Source organism: Arachis ipaensis, chromosome B1, assembly GCF_059453495.1.
Source record: "Arachis ipaensis isolate K30076 ecotype BB chromosome B1, ASM5945349v1, whole genome shotgun sequence".
Taxonomy (NCBI): Eukaryota; Viridiplantae; Streptophyta; class Magnoliopsida; order Fabales; family Fabaceae; genus Arachis; species Arachis ipaensis.
Window position 1 is genome coordinate 142,221,570 of NC_142436.1, and position 25,045 is coordinate 142,246,614.

The 25,045-nt window shown below is 34.9% G+C and overlaps 5 protein-coding genes across 5 annotated transcripts; 1 reads left to right on the forward strand and 4 right to left on the reverse strand.

Moving 5' to 3' along the window:
• Window positions 1-813: 813 nt before the first annotated feature.
• LOC107637347 (beta-glucosidase 46) lies at window positions 814-6,100 on the reverse strand. The gene is made up of 12 exons (XM_016340775.3): window positions 5,768-6,100; window positions 5,380-5,446; window positions 5,245-5,309; window positions 4,392-4,467; window positions 4,232-4,306; window positions 3,119-3,206; window positions 2,764-3,022; window positions 2,511-2,626; window positions 2,161-2,416; window positions 1,719-1,821; window positions 1,517-1,625; window positions 814-1,315 (listed from the first exon to the last, which is right to left on the reverse strand). Exons 1-12 carry the CDS (start codon window positions 5,903-5,905, stop codon window positions 1,099-1,101), a joined length of 1,569 nt encoding a protein of 522 aa, XP_016196261.1. The 5' UTR covers window positions 5,906-6,100; the 3' UTR covers window positions 814-1,098.
• Window positions 6,101-11,277: 5,177 nt separating this feature from the next.
• On the reverse strand, window positions 11,278-12,475 carry LOC107613548 (uncharacterized). Its single transcript, XM_016315601.2, has 2 exons — window positions 11,876-12,475; window positions 11,278-11,781 (listed from the first exon to the last, which is right to left on the reverse strand). Exons 1-2 carry the CDS (start codon window positions 12,473-12,475, stop codon window positions 11,278-11,280), a joined length of 1,104 nt encoding a protein of 367 aa, XP_016171087.2.
• Window positions 12,476-13,611: 1,136 nt separating this feature from the next.
• LOC107637358 (beta-glucosidase 46) lies at window positions 13,612-17,919 on the reverse strand. Its single transcript, XM_016340785.3, has 12 exons — window positions 17,442-17,919; window positions 17,286-17,352; window positions 17,142-17,200; window positions 15,706-15,781; window positions 15,511-15,585; window positions 15,305-15,392; window positions 14,961-15,213; window positions 14,759-14,874; window positions 14,432-14,687; window positions 14,229-14,331; window positions 14,031-14,139; window positions 13,612-13,939 (listed from the first exon to the last, which is right to left on the reverse strand). The coding sequence occupies exons 1-12, from the start codon at window positions 17,622-17,624 to the stop codon at window positions 13,663-13,665; spliced, it is 1,662 nt and encodes a 553-aa protein (XP_016196271.1). The 5' UTR covers window positions 17,625-17,919; the 3' UTR covers window positions 13,612-13,662.
• A 720-nt stretch (window positions 17,920-18,639) lies between these two features.
• On the reverse strand, window positions 18,640-20,948 carry LOC107637366 (glucose-6-phosphate/phosphate translocator 1, chloroplastic-like). Its single transcript, XM_016340791.3, has 5 exons — window positions 20,280-20,948; window positions 19,976-20,201; window positions 19,650-19,872; window positions 19,332-19,545; window positions 18,640-19,057 (listed from the first exon to the last, which is right to left on the reverse strand). The coding sequence occupies exons 1-5, from the start codon at window positions 20,772-20,774 to the stop codon at window positions 19,046-19,048; spliced, it is 1,170 nt and encodes a 389-aa protein (XP_016196277.2). The 5' UTR covers window positions 20,775-20,948; the 3' UTR covers window positions 18,640-19,045.
• A 365-nt stretch (window positions 20,949-21,313) lies between these two features.
• LOC107613554 (uncharacterized) lies at window positions 21,314-24,840 on the forward strand. The gene is made up of 3 exons (XM_016315614.3): window positions 21,314-22,229; window positions 22,317-24,305; window positions 24,421-24,840. Exons 1-3 carry the CDS (start codon window positions 21,314-21,316, stop codon window positions 24,756-24,758), a joined length of 3,243 nt encoding a protein of 1,080 aa, XP_016171100.2. The 3' UTR covers window positions 24,759-24,840.
• The last annotated feature ends 205 nt before the right edge of the window (window positions 24,841-25,045 follow it).

A 25,045-nucleotide genomic window follows, 5' to 3' on the forward strand; every position in this document is an offset into this window, starting at 1 on the left:
AAAGTCTATGAAATCACTTCGGTAACTGTATAATCAGCATTGAAAACCATTTTATATTGAATGGTTTGGTATTTTGATGATTCCTATTTTATTAAAAGTAACTTCTGTACTTATTATCGCTTTTATTGTAGATATTAATAATATTTGTGAACTTATTTCTGGATCTCTACTTTATGAAACAATATTATTTCAGGTGCCTTTATTATTTCTACTTTAGTAAAAAATTAACAAAATAATTAACTTAACACAGATATCTTTTCGATAACAAATTAAGTCATAATTTTTTATAGGCTAATCCCTAAGATTTATTCTGTCAAAAAAGGGAAAAAAAATAAAAAAAGAAATATAAGAAGAGGATCACTTGGGTTGAGTGCATGTCATCATAATTCAATGAAAATATTTAATAATAAAAAAAATTAATTAAAAATAATTAAAATAAACTTATTTAATATTTATTAATTATCATTAAAATTAATAAATATTAAATAAAATAAATTTTAGCTTTTTGTTTTTCTCCTCCATAACATTACCGATAATTCATAATCAATCCAGCCATATCATAAGGACCCATGTCATAAGAAATATCATAAATAGATCATTATTATTAGATTTAGAATACACTACTAGTACTATGGACCCATTTGCCCTAGGTCCACCGAACTATCTAAGCATAGAGCGAATGAATAACATGTTTCTGAACACGTGCCGCCCATTAGTGGTAAGGGAGTTGAATATAGCATGAATATGATCATAATTCAATTTTTATTTTATTATTTTACTACACAAAAGATAATAATTAACCATATAGATAAATGTTTAAATTTGATTTGATTCAAGATTTTAAATTCATTAACCATCACCACATACATATTTTACGATTGGTTGAATTAGATATCCAAGTGATGCTTATATAATCTTTGTTCTCTATCAGATAAAATAAACTGTAACAATAATTAAATAAGTGCTGACTTATAAAATTCTAGTACGATTAAACCTTTGGCCTTATGTTGATTTACCTCAAGATCTAAGGCATGTATGTGGTGGTGTTCTCACTTGAATAAACCCTGACAAGAACAAGATGGCTGGCCTTATTACTTTTCACAACTCAAAAGCCTTGCTTGTGTTATTATTGTACTTCCATTCCAACTGATGCATTTCAATGAATTGCTTATACCAAGTTGTTGATAATCTTGGAGTCCTCCTCAAGGAATTATGATCCACATGATGAAGTCCATATCTTATTGTATATCCATATATCCACTCAAAGTTGTCTAGCAACGACCACGCAAAGTATCCCCTCACATCTGCTCCTTTCCTAAAGCACACAGTTCGTTAGAAACTTACTTGTAGTTATTTTTATTTAAAATTAATAGTTAAAAATTATTAAATATTAATTTAGTCAAACATGTCAAATTATTTATTTTTCTGTGTACTTGCTTTGAACTTATCATAACATGCAATATTGCAATGTGACTACACAAAAATGGAATCCTTGTCTTCTTATTTTTATTCTTACCTTATTGTTTCTAACATGGCCTCAAAATGATTCCTCATGCACCTTATTCTATTATAATCGTTAAGTTGTTCCTCCATGGTGGAATTTGAATCTTCTTGTACGGGATACCCTATGAAATGTTTGGATTGTATATCTATATCAGATCGAAATGTTCGGAAACTCTACTAATTAACTTTGAACGGTGTTGGTGCTTAATGCTTACCATTTTCAGTGATGAACATTGGAATATTGTTGTATCTGTTTCTGACATATGTAATGGCCTTCTCCATGCCTTCCGGGTAAATATTGAGCCAACTAAATGGTGTCTGCATGAGATTATATTAGAAGCTTTGGAATTGATAAACCCATAAGGGGCCTGTGATTTACCAAAATGCTTTTAAATTTTAAGAAATTTTCAATGCAAAATTTCTGAAAATGTGAAAACATTCCATAAATCATATTACTAGAATTTAATTTTGATGAATTGTGAGTATAAAACAGGTTTACACGTGTCTTCAATTACGTTACACATCAGCAAAAATAACTACTTTTTATATTGATTGCGTGTCCAAAAGAATAAATATAATTGAACGACTCATAGTTAGTGCATCAAAATTAAACTCAAAATTGCAACTTTGAGGGTACTTAATAACACCACTACTTACAGGTTCTCCAATTGAGACACCATTTTTGTCTCCACTTTTTTGGTATGAACCTTCTGTTCTGGAGGTGCCTACTCCCGGTTTACACTTGGAATATATACAATCTTTGATATAGTGGGCTGTGTAGTAATTGAGGCCAACGAAATCCAATCCTTTCTTGAGTTTCTCCATTTCCTTGCTCGAAAACTTGGGTAACACGCTTCCAAGAACATCCTCCATTTCTGTTGGGTACTTTCCAAATATCACTGGGTCCAGGAACCTAAATTATAATTTATGATAAAGAAGGTACAAATATGAGATTTCTATATATCCTTACTTAAAAAAAATTCTGTGATAGGAGAATTGTGTTATACCAATTGAAGGAGAATGATCTTGCTCTTTCGGTGGCCAATTTGTCTGCTGTGGAATTGCTGATTGGTTCATACCATTCATGTTGAAGGACTATGCCAATCATTCCTTTTTGCTCACTCTGAGATTTTCAATAATCAAAAGACAGTTAAAATGTGAAGAAGTTTTTGTTATCTGTTAGAGTAATGATAAGTATTTCTTGTCTTTCAAGAAATGCTACTAAGGCTGTTATTGTAAGAACTGTGTCAAATTTATTACTTGATATTTGCTTCTGTAGATACCAACAGCAGCAGCATGTGAAAGGATAATGTTATGTGCTGCTATGAATGGTTCCCTTTCTGAGTCCCCTCCTTTGCATGGTAACATTGCCAATGAGCCAGAGCAACGGGACGGCGGATATATGCCGGAACGGTAACCAAGTGGGGCTAGGTAGTTTGGCTCATTGAAGGTGACCCAATACTTGACTCTGTCACCAAAGCTTCTAAAACATAGGTCTGCATAGAATGCAAAATCTTCTCTGCATTCTCATCAGATATTAAAATATGGTTAATGTTGAAGTTAAGAAATGAAACATGTCTAGGCAAATTGGAAGATTGATTGATGTGTTGCTTACTTTGATTGAGGACTTAGCCAGCCTCCATATCTGTCCTCCAGCTCTTGAGGACTATCATAGTGAGATAGTACTACAAAGGGTTGGATCCCTGTTTTTTGAGAAAAGAAAATGCATGTCTAATTACACAAACTATATTAGATTGAAATAGAGACAGTAATGTAATTTCTTTATCAAGAGAGTATAAAGAACTAACTTTTAAATAACTAATCTTTTTTTATTATAATTTTATTTTTTAACATCCTTTTTCGAGAATTTAAGGTTTAGAATTAGAATTTAAAAATAAATTTTTTTAATATTTAAATTGTATTATAGTATTATAGAAATTATTTAACACGCCTTCCACATATTGACCAAGATGTTGCCATGTGTTCAACACGTGTCTCCCGGCACGTGTTCAACACGCTTCTCATATATTGTAACATGCACTCGCGTGTTCATGTTGATTTTCCACCTACAAAATCTATCCACCTATAATTACACCAAATAATTTCATTTTTATCAAAAATACTAATATTTTTTTCGTATAAAAAGAAAATCAGCCTATTGGTTATTATTAGGAAAAGGAATTCTTTGAGTGAAGAGTTAGGTGGAGAACTAAATTTTTAATGGAATATACACTGTACATGATATTTTTATTCTTAATTTATAAAATATAATTCATTTGTATATTAATTGTTAGTTCATATTATAACTATATTTATAATTTATAAATTTTTTTAATAAAAAAATTATAATCTTAATTAGTTTTGATTATTGCTTTTTTTGTTTAATGTAAGTAAATAGTTAAAAGTCTAATAAATTAAGAATAATTTATTTAAAAAAATATTTTGACAAACTAACCCAACGAATTTTATTGGCTTTTTTTAAGCACTTACTTTTTTTAACTAATAGATTTTTCAAAAAAGAGTCCAACCGAACCTAAAACAAACTGAACCACAAATTTCCGTCAAATAGCCCGACCCACTTTCATTCCTTAATTGTCATGATGTTTTTATTTTTTTTAAATATTTATAAAACAAACAATATTATTTTTTATTCAATTTAACTCTTCACCGTATCATTAAAATGTAACAATTTCTCAAGTAAGAGTCAAAACACTGAGAATTAAATTACCTTTCAGAAGCAGAGCATCAATTAGTGTGTTATAGAAGTTGATACCAGCTCTATTGACCTTTCCAAACCTTCCCTCTGTTCACAGGAGTCTATGTTAGTAGAGCTGTGTGGGAAAATTTGTTGAGATTCAGATTTTGGTAGTGTAGGAGAGGATAAATACTTGGTAGAATTCTTGACCAAGATAAAGAAAGCTTGTAGCTGTTCACTTTCAAAGCCTCCATTAAATCTATATCCTCCTATTAATCCACATTCAAATTATGGAAATTAATAGCCTTTTCCTCCTCACATTCATAGATATATTTAATATTTTAATATATATTTTATAGAAAAAATCATACAAATAAAATAATTTCAACTTAAAATTATCTAGATGTTTTAAATCAGGATTGGTTACACACTGTCATGAATATTTTTAAATAAATCGAATCAAATTGATTCAATCTATACTATTTATATATAAATCGATCATCTATATGTTGTACCAATAATAAATATACTAATAATAAATCAAATCAACTTAATTCAGTTTACTATATATATTTTATACATTCTATACATTACATGTAAATAAACCGAGTCAATTTAATTCGATTTATATAAAATATTCATTTGTGTAATTTTAAAATTTACTCAATTTTATTAGTGTAAATTATCCTATTCTATACATATAACTAATTTGACGATGAATTTTTAGGACGGTTAATCCTGATGGTTAAGATGATGCAATAGGGCATACCGGTTATGCTGTTGTGTGGGACCTGGAGATGAAGAGTTGCAGGAAAGAAAGAACACAAACGTGATAAAGGTTGTTTTAATTAGTGTACGTGGATGTCATGCATCAGCTAAGCAAGCTGAGAATTTAACTATTAATTAACATTCACACGCGGAGCGCATGGGTTTCGTTGTAGGATATTTTAATATTTTAAATTAGCTAAAAATATAAAAAATATTACATAAGTAGGTATCTATATTGATGTTGATATTAACATATGATATTGGTGATAGAAGCTTACCAGATAGCGATGGTAATGATCAACGGCAATATCACCATTACTTCCATCGATTATTACATATCTACCTGCAAGTAGAAACTGATCTCATTCAACAAAAGATATGCAGAGATAAACCAGTCTAATTTGATGATAAACCTGGTCCGTGAGTGAAGTTATCCCAATTACTCTGTCCTTTGCCATCGCTCATGTAAGCACCTTCGTACTGGCAAAGTTTAATAAAAAACACATGACCATTTACGTCTCTCCCCGTTAGCTTAAATTTTTTAGAAAAGTGACTTTATGATATAGTTTCAGAGCTTTAACAACTAAAAAGAAAAATAAATTTAACATAAGACATAAAAAAATTATATAAAAATTTATGAATCTTTTTTTATCAATTTGAATTTTTAGCAGTAGTTTTATTTCGTACTGAAATATTAGTTACAATTTGTATTCTAATTATTAGAAGATCCATAATTAGTTTTTGTAAGTAACAATTAATAACAAGGTATATATATGGAGCTTAAAGGAAATCAAATCAAACCTGGTAAGAAGAAGATCCTATCCCGAAGAGGAAGTTGCTGGGTAGACTGAAGCCATTTGAGAAACATGGCAGAAAAGGAAGCAAATGCAACAGGATGCCACAGTAGAGGATAGTTTTCTTCAATGTAGACAACCCCATTGCATGCTATTATATTGTGTTTGTAAAATGCCAATCATCGATAATATACACCACAGTAGGCTATATAAACTATAAAGCAAGAACGAGTTAGTTTTGTTTCTTTATTATATTTTTCGAGCCACGAGGTTCTTTTCCTAAATTTCAATTCTCTTTTTGTTTTTTAAATAAGGATTATATATCCAATAATCTCTTTACATTTAACATCTCATATTTTGAATCTTAACATAAGGCTGCTAAATCGTTCTAATTTCCTAATTTTCTTTTTCATTTTTATTTATTTTATGCACTATCTCCAAAAGAAGAAGTAAAAAAACAATAAATTTTGTTGAAAATATCTATTTTTTCACTATGATAGACTTTAATGCTACGGTGCTGAAATGATTCTTTTTTTTCAGCACCTGCTGAAATGAGTTCGACACAATATATAAGGTAGTATTTGGTGGAGAGATAGAAATAGAAAGACAGAAACGGAGAGACAGAGACTAAAAGACAGATATTAAAATAAATCTTAGTATTTTGTTTGGTGTAAAGTGAGAGACAGAAATTGAAACAAGAATGGAATTCTAATTTAATTTGTATAAAAGGGTAAAATTAGAATTAATTAATTGAAATAAATGTATTTTAGGTATAAAATGTTATTAAAATTTCAGTCTCCATTTCTAAAAATTTTAGTCCGATCTCCACTTTTTCGAAGTACTGAAATACTGAAATTTTGGGAATAGAGATAGAAATTTTAGTATCAATCTCTCAACTAACAAATATGATACTAAGTCTCAGTCTTTATCTCAGTACTTCAAAACAAACGTTACTTAAAAAACGCGTATTGGTTTTGATATGACAGGAGAAATATCAACTGAGCCGAAGCATCAGTCGGCAAAATATTTGTCGAAGTATACGAAGGTAATTATGCCAAGTAATGTATTAATTTGGGGGTTTAATCCTTTATAAGAATTGGATTAATCTTTTGGTTGCCGTTGGACTTTTTTGTTAGTAAATACATTGGATTGATAATGTAAAGAATTGATCCAATAATAATAATAATAATAATAATAATAATAATAATAATAATAATAATAATAATAGATCAAAACCAACACGCATCTCTTATATATTGTATCCAACTCATTAAAAAAATCATTTCAGCACCGTAGCATTACTCTTTAATTTTATGGTCTTTTATGTACACTTTTCATAATATAATATGAAAGTATATTGTCTTTATTGGAGAGTTCTCTCCTCCTCCGATCCTTCTCTTTTTCTCTATCATTTTAGTTCTTTCACTCATTCTATTTTTTTTATATATTATTGTTAATAATTAATTACAAATCTAATAATTAAAAGGACAATGTACTTAAATAAATAAAATGAGAGAAACCTTTACCTATATATAACATTTGAAAAGTCTTTACGTGAGTGTGTTGTTTTGATTACTATGTAAACTGTGGGAGCTAGCCACGGTTTCCCATTTCTTCATAAACCGTGGAAAGTTTCAACGGATTTCAGTTGAAAAAGGTTAAGCATAAACTGTGACTGCTCACCACAGATTATAAGAGAAAATAGCTAGCCATAAACCGTGCTTGGTCACCACGGTTTATGAAGAAAGAGCTCTGAACATAAACCCCTCCTGGCTACCATGGTTTACGTTGAGTGAACTCCGTGGATAGTCCTCACGGATATCATTTGTGCCAAACCAAAATTGTTGTAGCTTGGTGTTTGAGAGAGTTTGAGGGAGAAGTTTAAAGGTTTAGGGTTTCATTTGGGTGGTGGAGCCATGGAGGATGAAGCTCGTATGTACCGGCTAAATGGCATTGCGCACGTGACTGGATACATCGACCAAGAGGTTAGTTGTTGTTGTTATTATTATTATTATTATTATTATTATTATTGTTATTATTATTATTATTAATTTTATCTTTATTAGTATTGGGAGCTGTTAGTATTATTATTATTATTATTATTATCGTTATTGCTAGTACAATTATTCCTGTTGGTATTGTTATTATTCGTATTGTTTCATTATTGTTATTACTATCGTTAGAGAAAATAGAACAGCAATGTGGGTATCTAATAAATTTTTTAAATTATGTTTGATGTTATTAGTATTAGTCGTATATTGAGGATTTTCTTACCCACATTTTACAGCCTACTAGGGTTATTAGCAGTGTAAGGAGACAACAGAATATGCCTTTACACGACCGGATTATACCATATCTGGAGACCGCCGGGTTGTATCACCTTGCTAGGCTAAACAGTCAGTGGTTCTGGGTTGATGAGCCTCTACTTAGCGCATTTGTTGAGAGGTGGCGTCCTAAAATGCACACCTTTCACATGCCGTTTGGGGAGTGCACCATCACTTTGCAAGACGTGGCATATCAAATGGGTTTGCCCATAGATGGGGAGGCCATTAGTGGGTGCCTGACTGACTTTAAGAATCTAATGGAGAACGGAAGACCAGCATGGGTGTGGTTTCGGGAGTTGTTTGGGGAGTTACCGCCGCATAATAAAGTCAAGCAGATGACGGTGTGCTACACATGGTTCCATGAGAGGTTCCGGGTTCTCCCAGCAGACGCGAGTGAAGAGACGGTGCGTGTATACGCGCGTGCTTATATTCTGATGTTATTGTCATCTCAGCTGTTTGCGGACAAGAACGCAAACCGGGTTCACCTTCGCTGGTTGTCTTATTTGGCATCGCTGGACGATTTAGGTAGATATAGCTAGGGCTCGGCTGCACTAGCCTGGTTGTATAGATGTCTTTGTCGTGGGACAAACAGAAATGTGGTTAACTTGGCCGGGCCACTACAGCTTCTACAGTCTTAGATTTTATGGAGGTTTTTCAGTTTGAGACCTAGTGGTTTTGATGTGTTTGGGTTTTCACTTGCATCCAGGTACGGTTTATTATGTTCGGTCCATAACTTGTTCAATTTCATGTGTTCTTGTTTGTTATGAAATGCTTTCAATGAAAATTGTAAGCGGGCTACTATCTACCGAAAAACGATGCAGTGGATCAAAGAGTCGTGTCTGCACGCCTTTCTTTGGATAGATTGCGTGTCCACGATGTGAGTCGTTTAGTTATTGCTCTTACAAATACTGGTTCATGTTTAACGTTATGGTCTTACCTAACTATAACTTATTCGATCCAGTTTGCGTGGGAGCCTTATTCTTCTCCCAAGGTTGCTGCTGTTGTTCATCCGGAGATACTATTTGATGAGCACCGTAGGCTATGGACGGCGGTCACTAGCCTGATATATTTTGCTGCGATTGAGTGGCATCAGGTGGATAGGGTGGTATCGTAGTTCGGCGGTGTTCAGCATCTCCCTCAGTTTCTCCATCTAACCCATGGTTCGCCTTAGGAGGGACCCCAGCATCAGCATTCAGCGCCCTTCCGCCGCAGACATCCGCACCAGAGGCGCATCAGTGACCGAGGAGGGTGAGGCGTCCTCCTTTGTGTGGCACCAGAGGTCACCTACTTGGTCAGTTCGACGATTATGACAGTGACACCATCGAGGATTCTGATTAGTTATGTGATCTTTTTACATATGGTGGGAACTATGTTTGATTATGTTCGTAGCTTAATTTTTATGGTTTCATATTTCAGACAACGGTTGTATGTTATTTGATATGTATGTGATAATTATATAAGTATGTGATAATTATATATGTTTTAGGATCTACGGCTACGAACTAGATTGTCAGAATTGTTACGCGCATTCATATGCATACCAAAGTGTTTCAATTAAACATCTAAAATAATAAGAGATAAACAGATGAACTTAATACACAAAACAAATTCACGACATTAGCTGACTCAAACAACCTTACATTACTCAAATAAAGACTTGCTAATACAACTTAGACAACAACAATGACACCATCAACGTCATAACAACAAGACCTAACATAACTCAAGTTAAGCGATCCTAGAACAACTTAGACAACAACAAGACCATAAAGGTCATAACATCTAACCATCCCCTGCAGCAGTATGCCTTCGCTGGTCACAGTTCCTGCGCGTATGACCAAGCTGACGGCAGAGCCCATAGCGCTTCGGGTGGTTTTCAACAGACTGATCCATGCTTCCGCGGATCCTGGTTGCCTTCAGACGTCCTTCCCTGGCACGCCTCATGTTAGGATCATGAATGACTGTTGGTCCAGCATATGGGGGCATAGGCCTTCTGGGGCAGGCGGAACAAAATCTTGCTGGTACACGTTGAACACTTCAGTCATGCGATACACCTCGTGAACATATGACGCCCAATTCAGGCGCGAGTGGGCGCAACATGCAATGGCGTGACAACATGGATAATGGAGCGCCTGAAAGTGGCCACAATCGCATGTGTGATCCTTAAGGAAAACTCAATAGCTACCTAGCGAGAAGTTCCCGGTCGGTGTGGTCTCAGCCACCGTGTACTCCGATTGGTGCCTGTCGTATAATGTGACGGTGAAGCACCTGGAGTCTCTTATGTTCCGCTCAATAGCCTTCACTAACGCCTGACAAAAATCATGCCCAGATTCCAGTTGTGCCTCCGCCGTCTGTCCGCGGACCACAAATAGCTCAGCAAGCCTCCCATACGTGGACTTAACCAACGAGGTGATCGGGAGGTTGCGAGTTTCCTTTAACACGGAATTCACACATTCACTAATGTTGGTTGTCATGTGCCCAAACTGTCTACTGCTATCCTCATGTTGGGTCCACTTGTCATACTCCATCCGGTTGGCCTAGTCACACATGGCCGGGTTCTCAGTCCGCATGATGTTAAACCAGTAATAAAATTCTGCTTCAGTTTTTGCATAAGCAGCATTCACCAGCATCCTCCTTGCATCTTTACCTTTGAAGCTAAGGCTGAAATTTGCAGCCACATGACGAATACAGTACGCTCGAAAAGCACGTGGAGGCAGCCAACCATTTTCGGTGGCCTCAAGCGCAGCCTTGATGCCATTATGCCTATCAGAGACAACAAGGATACCCTTCTGCGGCGTCACATGCGATCGTAGGTTGGACAAGAAGAAGGACCATGACTCTGCATTTTCTCCCTCCACAAGGGCGAAGGCTATCGGGAGGATGTTTGAGTTCCCATCCTGCACTTCGCCAACAGTAACATGCCTCCATACTTGCCATACAAGTGGGTACCGTCAATACTCACGAGGGGCTTGCAATGCCGGAAAGCCTCGATGCAGGGTCGAAATGTCCAAAAAAGACGATGAAAGTACACCGTTGACTCATCGACATGATCCCCAAGTCGAACAGGAGACATCTTCAACACAGTGACTGTCCCGGCCATAGTCGACTGTACCCCTAGCATCCAACGTGGCAACTCGGCATACGACTCTTCCCAATCTCCATTTATTTGTGCTACTGCCTTCTGTTTTGCCATCTAAACCTTCCTGTAACTAAGCCTGAACCCGTAATCGGCTTCTGTTGCTTGTTGCAAGACCTTGATCGTAACCGCAGCATCCACCCTAACCAACAGAAAAATTCTCGCACAGATAACGTGGTAATCAAGCTGACGGTGATCACTAGAAATAGAGGTGGCCAAACAAGTGTGCGGACCGTTGTACCTCCTAACCTCCCAAGTGCCCTTTCGTGCACGAAGCGATATGCGAATCAACCAAGTACAACCCTTGCCGAACTCCTTGCATCTTCCATGATACTTCAGATGATCCGATTCCACGACTCTGTACTCAACACCTCGACGGATGCTATAGTCCTTCACACTCAGAACAACCTCATCTTTATTCTGGAATGATTGTCCAATCTGAAATTCTGTAGAAGAACCGCCAATTATAGCACCTCCGTCCGCCTGTTGATCCAGAGCCTCCAAGTTTAGAGTGGAGAAGTGTCGAGGGTACTGCTGTGTGCCAGAACTTGAAGGCCCGTGCTGTCATGTGGATTGGCACCTGTGTCATCATCACTGTCTCCAATGATATCTACAGGTTCCCCTCAGAGTCATCGTCCCGCATTGCATTCTCTACTCTATCAGGTTCCCTGAAGGCTTGAACATCATGTATCATGCTACCACCGGCATCCACCTCAAATGCCTGCTGCCAGACCCCAGGATTCTCCAACGGTACAGAACCCACTGCCTCGGTTCGATCTAAATCAGCCGTGAAGGAAGGGGATGCGACCTGCGGAATAGATGGTCCTGCCACAGGCATCAAACTAGACGCACCGCCTGCGGCAGTCGAGCTATGAACTGGAGCTGATGTCCCAGAACTCTCGACACCAACCTCCAACTTCGCATACAGCTCGTGTATTCTGATCTCTGGAAAACTCCTAACACAATGAAACAGAACCCGAATATCTTCATCAGCCGCTAGCACAAACGTATCATACTTAACATCGATCGAGACAACTGAGATAGGAATCTTGTAGAATAGCTTCTTCACCCACTTGCTACCACATACCCTAAGCTTCTGCAAGATGCTGTTCTTTACATCTGATAAAGTGTTGGATGAACTGATGAATACACTCAACGGTTCTCTGTCAGTGAACTTCACACCATATTTTTTGCTTCTTTTAATTTTTTCAGAGCAATGCACTAAAACAAGAAAGCTCTCTTCCTCACTTGCCATTGTGTGACAATGATGTCTTCAGCAACTTCAAGCTCGCTCATATATATATATATATATATATAGAAAACCTTCTCCTCATAAATCGTGGCTGCCTAGAGGAGTTTTTGCTCATATTGTTTCGTTCCCAATCTATATATAACTTATATTTTATATTATTAATTTGACAAACCAAAATATCTCATGAGATATTCTTTTATTACAATTAAAATAAATTTTTTCTAAAATTAAGAAACTTCCTCTCTTTCTTCTTCTTTATCTTTCTCTTTTCTTTTTCATTCTTTATTTCTTTCTACCTTTATATGTGCTACAGAAAAATAAAATTAATAAAATAATATAAATCAAATAAATTTATAAAGTTATAAAAAATACATTAAATTTATAATTAAATATAATTAAAAATAATCACACAATATTATTTACATAAAAATATATTATTATTAATATTAATATTAATATTATTATATTATATATTTTTTTAGTTTTTATTTAATTTTAAATTTTTATCGTTTATCTTTTTAAATGATATTTTTATTTCTCTTTTTTAAATATTTATTAAATATAATTTATAAAAAATACTAATATTATGATTAATAATTAGAATCAAGATTCAATTGTTTTAAAAAAAATTAATTTTGAGTTAATTTTATAACTATCAATATAAAATTTTTTATTCTAATATCTAATTATATTTTTATATTTATAAAGAGAAAAAATATTATTTTTAAATAACAAGTATAAAAATTAATTATTTTTATTTATGCAATAGATTTAAGACCTAATTAAATGTAAAAGTATATACATTAAATTCTTTCATAATGAATGTTAAAATTAATTATTAGTAAAAAATAAACTCTTTTACATAAAAATAATAACTAAAAGGTTTATTATTTAATTTTTTTATCTACAAAGATTCTGTTCTTCTTTAGTCGATCGAGACTTTTTGTCTCCCTGCGACCTTTTTATATTATAATAATGATAAAAATAACATCATTTTAAAATATTCATATTCCTATAACATTATTACGGACAAAAACACTATTTATCTTTTAATTCCATCCAAACTATTGATTACTAATATTTAACGGAGTTTATGCCTGAAGAGATGATAGTGCGAGAAGGCCTTGGACACAGGAGCATTTTCCATCAATGAGACAAATAAATTAATCCAAGTGTAAAGTGTTTTCATTCTAGGCACTGGCCTTACGGTTCAAGCTTGGTCTAATAAGCTTTATATTTGACTGGAATTCTTTATCTTTGTGATCATCATCATATGATCCAGGCACAATGCTCTGGGTTTTATGATTTGCAATGAAATTCTTGTACCAAGTTGCAGATGATCTTGGAGTCCTTTTCAGTGTCTCGTAATCAACATGGTATAGTCCAAATCTCACTGACTGTCCATATTTCCATTCGAAGTTGTCTAGCAAAGACCATGCAAAGTAACCTCTTACATCTGCTCCTTCCCTGCTCACATAGTCACATGATACACCAACAAATTCAACAGAGACACACATTTCAATTTGAATTTTAATACATTATGTTGTATAGTCTATACCTTATTGCTGCAGCTAGATTTTCTAAGTGACCTGACATGTAGTTTATTCTGGTAATATCGCTTTTATAATCTTCCTCCAGGGGATTTGAATCATAGGAATAGCCATAGCCTATAAAGCATTGGCTAGTTAGAAATGAGAAAATAATGCTTGGAGATTTAATGGAAGGGCTTGCCTAATGAGGTTAATTTTGATGTTACCATTTTCTGTAATGAACATTGGAGTGTTGTTGTATCTGTCTTTAAGATAGATAAGAGTGTTCTTCATGCCTTGTGGGTAAACAACCAGCCACTCAAATGGAGTCTGCATTAGCAATAGAAGCCTCATAAGTTAGAACCACCTTGTCCTTGGTCAATAATGGTCATGCAAGTTTTTAGATGAGATTGAGGTTTGAGGTGCTTACAAGCTCTCCAAGTGGGACACCATTTCTCTCTGCTGTTCGCTGAAATAAACCTTCTGTTCTGGAGGTTCCGGGGTGTTCTTGGCATGCTGGCGATGAGCAGTCTCGGACATAGTAACTTGAGTAATGATTGATGCCAATGAAATCCACTCCTCTCTTGAGTTTTTCTTTGTCAATGCTTGAAAATTTTGGTAAGATGGGTCCTAGAATCTTTTCCATCTCTCTTGGGTACTTCCCCAATATAACTGGGTCTAAAATCCTGCATTATATATTTATAATGTAGTTTAGTTTAGTCTATATATACATTCTAGCAACTTAAGGAAATTCTACCAATTTGTGGTGAATGCTTGAGCTCTTTTCGTTGCTAATTGATCTGCTGTGGAATTACTGAAAGGCTCAAACCAGTCAATATGCAAGACAATGCCAATTTCCCCCCCTTGCTTACTCTGGATTAGACATTGATAAAACAAAGAAAGTAATGTAAGAATTTATTTAAGAAACTATTCTTGTTCTGAATGTGGGATCAAATTACCTGGTATTTTGTTCTGTAAATATCAACAGCAGCAGCATGTGACAGTATGATATTATGGGCTGCAAGAAAAGGTTCCTTCTCTGAATCTCCATCAGTGCAATTCCCAAAAGGAGCAGAGCAACGACATGGTGGGTATATTCCACTACGGTAACTGAATGGGATCTCAAGATTTGGTTCATTGAAAGTTATCCAGTACTTCACTCTATCTCCAAATGATTTAAAACATATGTCCGCAAATATCTGAAAATCTTCCCTGGCATTATTGTCTCAAACATAAGCATGGCGTTTGTGTTAAGTATTAACAACTAATTAATGAGTCTTATGCAAAGGAATTAGTTGGTTACTGTGACTGGGAACTTAGCCAACTGCCATATCTGTCCTCAAGCTCTTGAGGGAAGTCAAAGTGAGACAATGTTACAAAGGGTTGGATACCTGCGAGTCAACAAATAATTTAGTCAAATATATTAAATTATCTAACAATTTGTAACTATTATTTTGGCAAACAATACTGCATGAGAATAATCACGTTATCACGGAATTGAAATAAAACCTTTGAGTAGCAATGCATCTATAAGTCTGTTGTAGTAGTTGATACCCGCCAAGTTGATTTTTCCAAATCTACCTTCTGCTCATCACAGTCATTGAAAAATCCGTTTCTCAATTATAACGCACTATAAGTAATTAAAATAATTTATTAACGCGCTATAAGTTTATTATTATTTTTTCCCTCAAGTTAAAAGCATACTTGGTAGAATTCTTGCCCATGAAATTGAAAACCGGTAACTATTGACTCCGATAGCTTCCATTAGATCTATATCTTCCTGTTTCCATCGCAAATTCCACATACTCAATACAAGTATAATCAATTGCTTGATTTTTATTTTATTTTTGGCATCCGAAAGTATGTTATTATATACACTTGATAGTACATAGTTATTAAATTTTAATCAAACGCTAATTTAATAAACTGGTCATGTAACTAAAACTTTCTTTTCAGAGACTAAGACTAAATTAGTGCTAAATTATGATAATCAAGGGAAACAGTGCACATGCTTTTGGTGGATAAAAGTAGGTGCCTACCTTTTTCAATTATGCTACGGCTACCCAATTTCAACGTTTAAGAAATATATTAAATTATTAATCATGCAATGTTTAAAACAAGAAATGATTACCTACCCCCTATATTTTTTTAATGAGTAATGCTATATGATCTGTTGTTCTCAATATTTGTTATCTACTTAATAAAATTAATTTATTTTTTATCGGCATTTAGTCGGCAATAATTTATGTATATATTTATAGAATTTTATACATAAAAAATATATATAATTTATATTTATATTTACTAAAATTTATATACATATATTAATACAGTTTGTACTTACATATTTTAAAATTTACACAAACAAATTAATAAATTTTTTAAATATAATTTAATATTTATATTAATTAAATAATAACAAAAAAAATACTAAAAATTGCTCTTTCCAAAAATTTTTGTTTTTTTTTATCCTAACACCCTATACAGAAATCGTTAAATAATCTAAAAGATAGGAATCTCCTAACTTTACAACTCAGAAAGCATATATATTGTTTATGTAGAAATATAAATACAAACTAATTAATTTTTATTTTTGTGAGCACATGGAAGATAAAAGAAAATGAAAAAGTATTTTTCTTAAAAATAACCGGAAAATATTGTTACTTCTTTAGCAAATAATGAGAACTAACAACTAATTGTGCAATACACTAATTCTTTTAATATTTTTATTAGTTTTTGTATACATCTACTTAAATACTTATACACACATAAATTAGTATAATTTATACTCACATTATATACATAAATTGAAAGAAAAAAAAATATATACTCATAAATTATTATTTTTTAAAGAATTTCTTTAAATATTGACTTTGACACACTCTCTCTCTATATAAATTTTACGGTATTTATAAATTGGTTATTGGTGTCTAATTTTTATTTAATTTATTTTTTAACAAATTTTAAATTTTTAAAAATTATTTATCTTTATACTTTATAAATAAAACATTAATTTTTAACCCTTTTTAACAATTTATATGCCGACTTTTAAGCACTATAATAATCACCATATTTGACAGTAAATAAAGATAAGATTTATTAAGAAAAACAATTATAGAAGTAAAGTTTAAAAGATTTACCAGATAGCGATGGTACTGATCAACTGCAACATCACCATTGCTTCCATCAACAATATTACCTGCAATAATCATATTCATATTGACCCCCATAATCCCCTCAACCACGATGATTAAATTAGAGAGTGTTGTTGGATTATTATTGACCGGGTTTGTGAGAGAAGACATCCCAGTTGCTGATTCCTTTGCCATCACTCAAGTAAGCACCTTCGTACTACCAACAATACTCACAATTAATAATTTAATATACACACACTGAAAAAAAAATTTCTTAAAGAGGTATAGATTCGGTAAATTAAAAACCTGGTAGGAAGAGGAAGCAGTGCCAAAGAGAAAGTTGCTTGGAAAAGATGGAGACGGATCTAAGTGTTTTGAGATTGCTTCTATGGGAGTGGAGCCACATAATAGTGATAATGTGAAGAATAAGAAGAGGGGTATCTGTATCTTCACAGACACAGCTCTCTCAATTGTAGAAAACACCACCATTATTGGATCCTCCACCTTAGTTTCTTCTGCAGCTTTTATTATTAGCTTGCAAGCTTAATGGCTTGAATGATAAACTAATTAAGTTGACGATTGTTAATTATATTTATGCAAATAATTGAGGTGCTGTTAGTTGAAAAATGCTCACCGCTCACAATCTGAAAGTGACGGAAGAGCGAACTAGTTCATATATAACGTACACGATAAAAATGCCGAATCGTTTTGTATTTACACGTTAATTTCCTACAATGGTAACTCTACTATTTCTTTTTTTAGCAAGTAATTCTCGTATTATCTTGTTTCAATGATTTTGCAAACTTTTGTTCATTTTTTCTCTTTGGTAGAGAAATTATTTTTAGATTTTAGAGTTACAGGATTAATTATATAATCAATAAACAAATAGTTGTTGTACTGAAAAAAGAGGGGGAAAAAATGCCACGTAGTATTTGGATAAGGATCAGAAAAGTTAATTATTTTTTTTGGTGACTAGAAAAGTTAATTATTTGATGGAGAGAAAGGGACCCTATAGAATTCTGCTAAATGCGAGAATGTATATATGATCCTAAAATGTTGTAGTGGTAACGATGAGTGGACACTATTTGCGTGGGAATTATAGTTATGATGTGAATTAAACTAATACTAATACTAATACTAATACTAATATTGATATCATATTTCCCTTGATGAGTTGGCACTATTCAACCCCAATGACATCATGGAAAAAAATTACTATACTAAAAAATCAATCATTAATATATTTATGTATAAATATATATAATTTAATTTATTTTTAATATATATTTATATTTTAATATATATTTTATATTAATAATTAATTTTGGTAACTGATTTTAATATACACATAATACAATTGTAATTGGAGTTAGGGTACCCTAAATCATGAGGCTGGGGACTAATCAGATAATCACAGCCTCATATTGGTTAGGGTATATACGACAAGGTGACAAGTCCCCCCATACCCTATAATTATGACAAGCAACATTTTGTGTTTGGGAGGTACTATATTCCTGCCAGCAAATTTCATGAATGATTGAATATATACACAGCAAGCAAACTTTCTATACAGGCACAACTGCAATAATTAGCTTATTAGACCTACTCACAAATAGTTAGTGAGATCTAATCCAACAAATCCTCTTCTTTTTTGGTAAGTGTAACTAATTTTGGGCTATAGAAATCCTCATTAGTGTACTCACATTCCAGAGTTCGTTCTTAGTCCTTATTGAATCAAAGTAAATTCTTCTCAACCTTAGATTACACGAAAGAAACGAAAATTTCGTCTACAATGACAAAGATCAAAACATGATTAGTAACATCAACTGTTCTCACTATCACTGACAGGCTCATAGTTCTCGCTCCATCCTTGAATAAGCATTCACTTAACTTAGCTTCTGAATTAGGCCTCACTGTTTTGCCTGTTCAAAGAAATAACATAAAAGCTCTCAGTTGTTGTGTTACATTTACAAATTAATAGTGTGACCCTAGTTGATCACTCATTAGACATTAAACCATTCCATTTTATCCATTTTACTTGGCCGGCATAGATAAAATTGACAGTGACTATATATGGTTTTCCTGTGTTGTGCAATATGAAAACTTTCTCAATCATGGGTTTGATTTCAGTGTGTCTCTGAATATTCAAGTAGTACATACAAAGACAAACTAAAAATAGAGGAAATAAGAATGCACCTGTGAATAAAAGAAGGTGCCAAGAATTGCAATGGCAGCACCAAGTGCATTGGAGGGATGAATTGGCGTGTGGAAGATAAGAATGGAAGAGACAATTACTGAAATTCTCTTCATTGTGTTCCCTATGCTAAATGTCAAGGGAGATATTTGATCAAGAGACATGTAAGAGACTTGATTATACAAGTGGTAGAACACACTCTGAGCAACTACCCACCTGAAAAAAATTACAGCCCAAATGTCCTCAAGTATTTTTGACAAAGAAAATTGAACAGTTTAATGTTTGATAGTAATAAGAAAAGAGGATTGATTAGTGATTACCAAACAAAATTTGGACCAATCTGAGAGAGGGCAGTTTGCCAGCCAACAGCCCACATCTTAGGACCCTCCACAAGAATGGCAAAAGGTGTGAGAATCAATAGAGACAATATGGAAAGGCAAGCATAATAGTTCATTCCACTAACAGACATGCCCTTCATTCCCTTCTTTGAGAATATGTTCCTAAACACAAATGCCAAGTTTGATATCATAGCCCCCATAAACCCTGCAAAACACAATCAACCAAAAAAGAGTTCTACTTCTACTTAGACTACTACTTGATCTTGATGAGAATTTAATCAACCTTGCTATACAGTAAATGGCCTTACCGATCATATTAAAATTGAGTTCGGTCACAGCAGCAAGAGCACAACCTCCAATAATTGGCACCAGTGATAAGTAAACCGGTATAGGGAACGATTCGCCGAGCAAGAACCTCGATACTAGGACGCTGAAAGCCGGTTCTCCACTCTTGATGATGTGAGTAAATGACACTGCAACTTTGGACATACTCACAGTAGCTGCAACATGCCCAATGGTGTGTGCTACTGCAACCTGCAGGCACAGACACAGAATTAGTATCAAAGCCATAGATGGTAAACAAAAAAGGGTGATACACTAATATTGGCTTACCGGGAACAAGGCCTTCCAGAAATCCATGTTAACTTTAGGGACATGAGCGAGCTTTGTGGCCCAGGAGATGAACATGATAAGAGAGCCTGCGGCGAGGGACAGAGTGGAAGTGAGCCAAGGGTAAGGAAAAGCATTGAGAACCTTCTTGTTGTATATGTTGAAGACAACGTTCAGTGCCCACCATGTAGCAAAATACAAACCAATCTTGAGCTTCTGAGCCGCCTCTGATGTCCCTGCTGCTTGTGGTTGTGACTTATCTGCCTCATAGGCATGACACTCTGCAACCTTCCTTCTAGGTTTAGTTGACAATGTGAGGTTCTGAGTGCATGGAATAATGTAAAGTGGTTTATGGGAAGAGAAAGAGGGTAGTGCAGTGCTTTGTTGAAGATTTTGAATAGAGGGTGGTAGCCTTGGAACAGGAACACGCTTTCTGCAGGAGAATGCAGCAGAGCCGGCGAGGGGTGAGGGTGCTGTGTACTTTAAGGATGATATCATGGTGGTTTCTGATGGTGTAAAACAAAGAAGATGATGAGTTTGTAGATGTTCATATAATCAACAAAGGGTATTTGTATTTGTATATTTGATGAAACCAATGTGATGTGGATTCTTGTGTCTTACGCATTGATTACTACGAGGAAGCCACATGAGCAACGGTTGACAAGTTTGTTAGCAAAGATACTTTGGAAGGTGACAAGATCGAAGAGGAAGAGATTTTAATGGAATATGGAGACGGATCTTCCTAGGAAACGGATTTAGAATAATCAAGTTTGATTTTATTCTAAATTAATCAAAACTCGTGGTGTCTTTTTAAGTGTAAGTTGGGCCAACGAATTAAAGTAGTCTTAGATCGTTAAGCACTGTTGTTAATCACGATTTTAATTCTCCTCGTAATTGACTGATGCTGCGAACCAGGTTCGGCTGCCACTTGGAGTACAAAGGAAGATGGACGAACAATTGAAAGGAATCTCTTCTCTCTCTCCACACACATATATATACAACGCAAAATGTTGCATTGAAGCAGAAGATAAGGTGCAATGAAAATGAAGTCCCTCTTATATCCGACCCTGTTGTCATTGCTGCGTTGGCACGTGGCGGTGGTATCAGCTGCAATGCTGAACATGGCTAGCGATGAATCGGCCTTGGTTGCCATGAGGGACCATTTTAACTCCTTGGATCCCAACAATGTGCTCGCAAGCAACTGGTCTAGTAGTACCTCAGTTTGCAACTGGATTGGCGTCACATGCGGCTCTTCCCACCGCAGAGTAACTGCCTTGAATCTCGCTTACATGGCTCTTGATGCCACCATCCCTCCGCATCTTGGAAACCTGTCATTCCTTTCTCTCTTGCTTCTTCCCAACAATAGCTTCCATGGTACTCTACCTGCTGATCTAGCTGGATTACGCAGACTGACGATCATCAACCTCAGATTCAACAAATTCACAGGAAGCATCCCGTCCTGGTTTGAATTTCTACCCAAACTAGAATACCTGTTACTGAGAGGGAACAGTTTCTCTGGCACAGTCCCACATTTTCTGTTCAACATGACTTCCCTGCAATCGCTTGAACTTTCTGAAAACAAGTTTTGGGGTCCCTTACCTTCCAACATTTTCTTGTCTCATTCTTTGCAATATGTGTATCTTACTCACAACCAAATTTCAGGAGCTATCCCTTCAGCTATCATCAACAGTTCGTTACTGCAGTTTATTGTCCTCGACTACAACAACCTATCCGGACAACTGCCGGAGCTCATCTTCCACCATCTTCCACACTTGAAAGGGCTTTACGTGTATAGTAATGCCTTATCCGGCGAACTTCCACGCAGTTTGTTTGATTGCAAGCAACTGCAATTTTTATCCTTATCCTACAACACCTTCGGTGGAAACATACCATCTGCCATGGGGAATTTAACAAGCCTCAAAGAGATCTATCTTGGCCATAACAATTTTAGAGGTATCGTATGTTATGCCAATATGACTCTCCGAATTGAGTTTGATTAACTTTATCATTATTTATGCAATTTAACATATGTTGTGGCAGGTGCAATACCAAATGAGATTGGTAATCTACGTAGTTTAGAGATTATGAATCTTCCTTTCGCCAATGTGAGTGGCTACATTCCGCCATCAATATTTAATATTTCTACCCTACAAGAAATTGATGTTACTAGAAATCATTTATCAGGCAGCCTCCCAGCAAGCCTAGGCTCCATGCTTCCAAAACTTGTTAGGCTGTACATGGGGATTAATTATCTCAGTGGAAGAATCCCAAGCTCCTTGTACAATGCCACTATGCTTAATACCATAGATTTGGCTTACAATTCATTTTCTGGATACATTCCAGACATTTTTGGCAGCTTAAGAAGTCTCCAGCTGCTCAATCTTGGTGCAAATAATTTCACAAGTGATTCATCCGATTCAGAGCTAAGCATTATAAATTCTTTGACAAATTGTAGATTTCTCAAAAACTTGATATTTTCTGAAAATCCATTGGATTCTATTCTTCCAATATCGGTAGGAAACCTTTCTACTTCTCTGGTTGACTTGAATCTTAAGAGTTGTTCAATGAGAGGCACCATTCCAGCAAGTATTGGCAACTTGAGCAGCTTGATAAACCTTGACCTTGGTGATAATAATTTTGTTGGAACCTTTCCTACTAGCATAGGGAAATTAATAAAGATACAAGGCCTCTTTTTAGATGACAACCAATTGGAAGGATTTGTTCCGAATCAATTGTGTCAACTAACGAGCTTGTATTCATTTACCGTTAAAAGCAACAAGTTATCTGGCCCTATACCTTCTTGCTTAAGCAATCTTTCCTCATTAAGATGGCTTCGGCTTTCTTCAAATAAATTCAACTCAATACCTTCCACCTTGTGGGGGCTGTCCGATTTATTGCTTTTAGACTTATCTTCCAATAATTTAAGTGGATATCTCCCATTAGATAGTGGAAATCTAAAAGCCATAAGTTGGATTTATTTATCAGGAAATCAATTTTCAGGTAGCATCCCAAGAAGCCTCAGCAATCTTATGAATTTGGTTCTTCTTACCTTAGCAAGAAACAAATTTGAAGGGCCCATCCCAGAATCATTTGGTCGTATGGTAAGTTTGGAACAACTTGACTTATCAGAAAATAACTTGTCTGGTGTCATTCCTAAAACATTGGAGGCACTTGTGTATCTGAAATATTTCAATGTTTCTCACAATAAGTTAAAAGGAAAAATCCCGGATGGGGGACCTTTTGCAAACTTCTCAGCTCAGTCGTTCATGGGGAATAAAGGATTATGTGGTGCTCCACGTTTCCATTTTTCGGAATGTAAAATTGAAAAATCCCGAAAATGGAATGCACATATTGTGTTGACATATATTTTATCTGCAGCAATAGTTGCCACCCTTCTTGTGGCATTCCTTTGCATCCTAAAATTCCGGAAGCACAAGGTGGTCAACAATTCAGAGGTGGATCAATCGGGAGCAAGATGGAGAAGAATATCATACTATGAAATTCAGCAAGCAACAGATAGGTTCAATGATGGCAACTTGCTTGGTGTAGGGAGTTTTGGAAGAGTGTATAAAGGAGAACTCTCAGATGGGACGAACGTTGCAGTGAAAGTGTTTAATCTGGGACTAGAAGGAGCATTCAGGAGTTTCGATGCTGAATGTGAGATATTGCGCAGTGTCCGCCATCGAAACTTAACCAAAATCATTAGCAGCTGCAGCAACATGGACTTCAAGGCATTGATCCTAAGCTACATGCCTAATGGGAGTTTAGAGAGGTGGCTACACTCGGAACACCATGGCTTAAGTATGATCCAGAGGCTAAACATAATGATAGATGTTGCAGAAGCAGTGGATTACCTGCATAATGGTGGTTCTGTACCAATTATACACTGTGATTTGAAACCCAGCAACATATTACTAGATGAAGACATGGTTGCCCACGTGACTGATTTTGGCATTGCAAAATTGCTGAGTGGGGATGACTCCATCACTCAAACCATGAATCTAGCCACAATAGGCTATATGGCCCCTGGTGAGTTTCTTATTTAATCTTATGCTTTATGTAATAAACCTTGATAGCAATCAGCTATGAATCTAATAAAATTTGTTTTGTTTTCCACTTTGTTGTTTTTCTTCTTATTCTGCAGAATATGGACTTGAGGGAAGAGTGTCTAGGCAAGGTGATGTGTATAGCTATGGAATTTTACTTATGGAGACCTTCACACAGAAAAAACCCACTGATGAAATGTTTGTGGGAGAGTTTAGCATCAAAGAGTGGGTGAAAATGTCATGCCCTGATTCACTACTTGATATCATTGATGCAAAATTATTGGTGGAAGAAGGAGAAACAGATACTAAACAGGACTGCTTGTTGTCTATAATGACTTTAGCTCTGAATTGCTCAGCTGAGTCTCCGGGTGAAAGGACAAGAATGAAAGACGCTATGAATGCTCTTAAAAAGATTAAAAGATTACTCTTGAACTAAAATATATGCTTAAGTGTTCGGCTCAATTTACATATTTAGAATCATTTTTAGAAGTTCTCGTAACCCCTTTTGGTTAAGATGTAACTTCTCATTTTAACCAAATTACTTCAATTATATGCATTGCGAATTGGGATCGTGTTTCACCCGCACATACCGTAGTTATTTTTTCAAGAAAAAAAAGGAAGGCCTAGGCTAGAGATTTATTTCATATATATATATATATATATATTTGTTTTAAGTAAAGATAAAAAATGATTTTTCTTTTTATTTTTTGAGTAAAGGACAAA